Here is a 6,000-nt window from a genome sequence, read left to right on the forward strand (position 1 = left end):
CAGGGCCTTTACCAAGTCACCCCATGCGCCCAGGAAGGCCAGCCTGCCGGCCGGACTCACACTCCTTCCGGATGAAGCCCTGTCGGTACATCGCCTCCACAAAGACAAAGTCACTGTAGACGGAGCGCTCCAGCACCACACCCTGCCCTGTGTAAAAACATGGAGACAAACATCAAAACTCAGATAGTAATTAAAGCAACGAAAACTAGCCCTTTCGTTTTAGAAAGGGAAAAAATTATTTACAATTCCATTTCCAAACCAAATATTTTCAAAAGAACATACTTGCACTTCTAAGTGGGAAATCATTTTCAAAACTACAATACTTTTTTGGTTTTGGCGATACAATGTTCTGTTTCATTCTTTCAGCCCTGATGAAAGCATCCGGCTACTAGAGAAAGGGATTTCGTTTTGGAACCATAGGTCCTGCCCCGTGCTGCCCGCCCCCCTCCGTCCCTGTCCACTGCAACCCTGCCCCCATCCCAGATGCTCAGTAAGACCCCCGGGGCATCCGCCCCACGCCCACCACCATGGATCTCAGAGAATCCATGATCTTATTGGAAAGCCAGAGCTTGCCTCATCAAATATCCTTTAAAAAAGCTCTAATGAGCAGCAATCTAAAATGACTGCATTTCAGAAAAGGGTTCAAGTGCAGGACACGCCCAACAGCTACCCAACCACAGATACTGCACCTGTGCTCAGTAGGTGCTCCAAGGCGTCCGCATACTGCAGGAGGCGACTGGCGTACAACCAGGACTGCAGGCGGTAGCTGTTGCCGTCATTACTTTTCGGGTCATCGTAAAACTTCTCCAAACTGCAGTTGCTGCTGAGCTGTATGTCCAGGGGTTTCCCATCCCCAGTGGTGCTGGCTGCATAATGGATCCCTGCCTCGGGAAAGTGCTTCAGGCCTGAGGAGAGAAACAACCGGACAAAACATGCTATGGGCACGGCGCATCCCACCAGCAAGCGGCGGAGATGCATGTGAACACCATTGCTGAGGCCGGTCGGCGAAGACCTGGGGAAAGTTACCCTGACACCTGTGTTCTTGGTGCGTGAAAGGGAGCACACGAGACACGGAAGACGACATGTCTGAAGCACGTGTGCAAGGGCAGCATGAAGGTCCAGGGCTGCATGGCAGCATTTCCCACTGTACCGTCGTATGAACTCCTCCTGAGGAGAGCTGCCCCTGAGCGGGGTGCCCACTGCATGCAACTGGGCTTCGCCTTGTCAAACACTAGAGAAAGGCATGGGGACGACACCGGCTCCAGAGTCGGGAAACGGGGTGGACGCCTGGCCCTACACAAAGCAGCCTGTGACCCAGCTTCTTACTGAGGTTGCCCGTCCGTAAGTGAGAGATTGTCAGCCCTGTTCCACGGGCTGTTACACAGTTCAAATGAGACTGCTCCTGTGAAAGTGCTCTGCTTACATGGTCAAGATAAAATCCCAATTCAAACTGACAACCAGTGTGGACTTCTAAAATTTTCCAAATCTGAAAGACTAAAAACAGCTTTTTCAGTAAATATTTCAAAAGCGTAAATACCTACCTCAGGCGCAGTTCTACCTACTCAATATTAAAGCAAAATCCAACTCAGATAAGTAACTGTATATCTGAGAAAGTCGTGTCACTCTGCAGGACACAAGTTCATACCTAGCTTCTCTGCTATTTCTTTTGCAAGCCTGCCTTTCCCCGAACATATGTTGCCATCCACAGTTATCACTTTGCTCTTTCCCGTCAGCTTTTTGGTCGTTCTTTCACCAAGCAGGTACGCCAGCGGGCCGTACTGCAGCTTGCACTGGACACTTGTGTGAATTCCTCCCTGAAAAACACACAGCAGACAACAGCACGTGAGCATTCTGGTCACCGCGGGCACCAGCAGCTATTAGGTAAATATAAATGCCAAGAAGACCCCTGGTGACAAAACACCGACCTCTGTATAACCTATTTGTTGAATTACTGCCTCTCAGCCCCACCCCCAACGTAAGTTCATAAAGACAGCGATTGCCTACTTTGATCACTGCTAAATCCTCAGGGCCTGGAACAGGACACGCTTACCACGTTCAATAAAAATTGGATGGACGGATGGATGGACGGATGACAGAAAGGCAGGAGGAGGGGGAGGGGGGGACAGGGCGGAAGGGGATAAGGAACACTTCTCTAGTGCAGGCTCCCGTCCTGAGCTCTGGAACGGGTTATCTCATGCCTTTAAGCAGCTCCTGATGTCCTAGATGTCCTGAAAGTACCTGAAAGCTAACAGACCTAAAACTGAAATTCAGCATCCGCACCCCAAGCCCCAATCTGCTCCCCTCACAAGCTCCCTATCCACCATCCACCAAGCAGAACAGAGCAAAGCCACGAGTCACCTTTGATACCCTCCTCCTTCCTCCAACTCCATATCACTCACAAAACCCTACTGATCCTAATCTGAAGGCTCTCGGGCCAGCGGCCCCTCCCCACCCCCAGTGCACCGATTCTGCGACATCCTCATGTCTCTCGTCTGCAACGCAAATGCCTGCTCTGTCTCCTGTCTCCAGTGTCCCAATCTACTCTCCACACTGAAACTCAAACAACCCCTATCCCTGAAAAACAAAAAACCCCACGGATCAGCAAGGGGAGGAGCTGGAATGACCCATGCAGTACCGCATTGGAGCTACAGACACAGCATGAACTCGTTTAGTGGACACAGAGAAGTACTTGTAGATGTGGGCATGTACACAGGTTAGTACAGTACACTCCCTTGCTCTGTCTGCTGAGAGGACCTGGAAGCTCCAAGATCAGTCACACGGAGTACCTAGGTCTTGGTTTCTAATGCCGTTCTCCAGTAAAAGGAACAAGCGCTCCTCAGAGAAATGGCTGATTCTACGCCTACCAGCTTGCCAGGCCAGGTAGTAAGGAAGTGCTCAACACACACCGTGAGGGGCAGGTTACAGGGACACAGGAGCCACCTGAAAGAGCTCCCAATGGCCACAGCTGGAACGGTCTGAGCAACAAAGGAGAGCTGTACTGAACTTCACCCCCAAATTTAAAATAAATATACACAAGTCCATACTGGTATAAATAAATAAATGCGGAGAAGAGACAAACCTCCCATAAAGAAGAATTCCAAACAATTTATGTGGCTACTCTGCCTTCGAGGAAGGGAGCCTAACCCCCCACTCCCTGTGTGCACGCAGTGACTCCCCTCCAAAGAGGACACGATGGAAAGGGGGAAGCAAGAGTAACTTCACAGCAGAGACACTACCGCCACCTCAGCCAGGTGACGAAGGTCCTCAGTGACAAGTCATGCTCACAGTGTACCTTTCATATTATGTGATGAGAACAGCACTTTGCCTCTGTGCTCTTCCTCCTAAGAACACACAGCCCCAGTCAAGTCACGAGAAATATCAGACGGGTCCCACCGAGGGACAAACTACCCACACAGTACTGCTCAAAACTGCCACGGTCAACAGAAACAAGGAGAATCTGAGAAGCCACCGCAACCAAGAGAAGCAAACAGGAGGAATGACACATATCAAAACGCTCACGGAGTAACACCTGCAACAACAACAACAACTGGAACCAACCAAAGGTCCACTGACAGGAGACCAGGAGAGTAAACTCTCAAATCCCAACAACTGCGAATACCTAATTTACTCAGTTGCAACTGCGTGTCATTCACTCACTCATTTATTCATTCAGCAACTGTTCATTAGATTCCCATACTATGCAGTCTTTTTTCTAGACGATGGGGATAGAGCAGTGAGCCAAAAAATTCCACAGGATAACAAAACAAGCAATTATACAGCATATTAAGTAAGTGCTGTGAAGGGGAGGACGGTTTACGGGATGGGATGTACGTTAAAACGGGTGGTCACGGAACCCTCGCAGAAAGAGTGACATTTGAACCGAGACTGGACGGCAGTGAGGGAACTGGCCATGTGGCTACCTGGAAGAGGGTCTCCCTCTCGGGCGGGGGGAACAGTAAGCGCCCACGCCCTGAGGCAAGGTCAGCAAGGCCAGTGTAGCTGGTGCCAAGTGGACTGGGTGCGGGAAGAGTAGCAGATGAGATAAGTGACGGGGTGTTAATCATATTGGTACCTTGCACCCAAGAAACTAATCACTCTCTCCTCCAGGTTACCTCTGAGCCACGTGCAAACTGTTTCCCATCTGTGTCCCCAACGTGAATATACCTGGATGTGGCGCACAGCAGGTGCACAGTGATATGTGAATGAAGCAACCAACTATTCCCTGATTTCAAATCTTTAGAAAGTGCTTTTTTATGGTTATGACAGTTTTTCTATTATTTCCCATCCTCAGCCTCATTCTTCTGCTCTCTGGAATCACAGGGAATAAGTGATCTTTCACGACACATTTCCAATTCCCTCAATTATTCCAAGCATCAAGCTGTATACCCTTTTCATCTTATTCATTTTTCTCTGGACCTACTGAAGGCCATCTACATCCCCTGTAGGGAGTAGCGTCCAGAGGTGAACACAGTTTTACAGGTGGGTCCATCTAGTGTGTGCCCGGCAGCCCCCTCTACTCTGGGGCCCTCACTGTCACCAATGCAGGGAAGTACGCTGGGTGTTAGACAATCACCTTTCCCTCTTTCATTCTTTCTCTCTTTCTTCTATTTTGCAGCCCGAGTTATCTCCTGAAAACATTTATATGACTTTTTAATAAGGTTATTGTACTGTTCTGTTCAAAATCCTTTGCTCATCAAAATCCTGAGCACAGAGGTCAAGTCCCTTTACAGTTCGACACCAACGTTGCTCCAGCCACTAGTATCCAAAGGAGCTATGATGATACAGTCACTGTCATAAAACAGTTTTCCTAAGGTTTCCAGCCACAGTTCATTTGCTTGTCTTGTTGAATCCGCGTACGTCATTCCACTGTTTCTACCATAAGAAGTTCTCCTAATCCTTCCAGATCTAACCTGAACGCCTTCTGCTCAACGTTTCTGCTCAACGTCACATCGCCCCTTACCTGGCCCTTGACAGCGCTGCCACATGAATTAATGAATGCATCAGCGCCCCCAGGCTCTCGGGGCTCGCCCACACCAGCTCATTCGTCTATCGCACAATCGCACTGGGTAATATCTGCAACCTGGCCTCCCCGAGGAGGGCGGCCAGGCCGCCTATTCCCCTCCGGGCCCCACGTTCTGCTCGGAGCTGAGAGAAAACGACCTGGAGAAGCTCGCGGCGGCCCTTCCGAGGCCTACCCTCGCGACTCAGGACCGAACTCTCCAGGGGACAGTAGGATCCCCCCCGAGAATGACGCCGGGAGGCCCGGGGAGGTGAGGAAGGGGCGGCGCCACGAGGACAAGCCAGGTCCCACCCGCGGCCTCCGCCCGCCGCCGCCTCACCACGCGCTGGACGACCGCCGCGAGGCCCCGAGAGGTCGCGGACACGGGGACCAGTCTCAGCAGCCTCAAGGCCATGGCTCCGCTGTCAGCACCGGCTCAAGGACCTGAGCGGACGCAGTCGCGACAGGGCCCCTCCCACGACCGGCGCGCCACAGTGACGTCACTGCCGGGATGCCCGCGCCGCGCCTGTCGGGAACTTCCGGACGGCGGACGCAGGCGCGCAGAGCGCAGCCGGGGGCTGATTAACCTCGGGTCTCCCACGGCGTCCGCCTCCTCTGGACCTTGTAGTGCCCGCCCGCTGCCCGGGCTCCAAGGGGAGGGTCTCCCGCCGCCCGGGCTCCAAGGGGAGGCCTGCCCACTGCCCGGTTTTGAGGGCGCGCAGTGCGGGGAGCCGAGGCCGCCCCAGACCTCGTAGTTACTGCTGCAGCACATCCCGCGTCCAGGACGCTCCCCACCCTCCCAAACTCCCTAGACCGGCAGGTGCGGACTTCAAAACCACCTCCTTGAAAGTGTCTCCATAGCTCACAAACCACCCGAGGCTAGGAAGGCGGCCTGGGGCTAGGGGCGGGGGGTGAAAGGAGGGCCGGCGTGAGAGCGACCCAGGACGAGCGCGGGCGTCCGAGAGGCTCTGAAGGAGGACCGTAGGCTGACTTTCCCGACC

General features: G+C 52.6%; 1 protein-coding gene across 2 annotated transcripts in view; it reads right to left on the bottom strand.

Moving 5' to 3' along the window:
* NDUFA10 (NADH:ubiquinone oxidoreductase subunit A10) overlaps positions 1-5,500 on the bottom strand; it is a 49,009-nt gene extending 43,509 nt beyond the window's left edge. The window contains exons 1-4 of one of the 2 annotated variants that reach the window (XR_004482210.2): positions 5,340-5,500; positions 1,646-1,814; positions 690-905; positions 61-147 (exon numbers count right to left, since the gene is read on the bottom strand). Coding sequence is in view for 1 of the 2 variants with exons in the window: in XM_004262538.4 (XP_004262586.1) it covers positions 61-147; positions 690-905; positions 1,646-1,814; positions 5,340-5,414 (547 nt within the window). In the remaining variant the exon portion in view is untranslated. The remainder of the gene's footprint in view (positions 1-60; positions 148-689; positions 906-1,645; positions 1,815-5,339) is intronic. The other variant, XM_004262538.4, reaches the window with a different exon arrangement.
* Between the last annotated feature and the right edge of the window lie 500 nt (positions 5,501-6,000).

Source organism: Orcinus orca, chromosome 7 (genome assembly GCF_937001465.1).
Source record: "Orcinus orca chromosome 7, mOrcOrc1.1, whole genome shotgun sequence".
Classification (NCBI taxonomy): Eukaryota; Metazoa; Chordata; class Mammalia; order Artiodactyla; family Delphinidae; genus Orcinus; species Orcinus orca.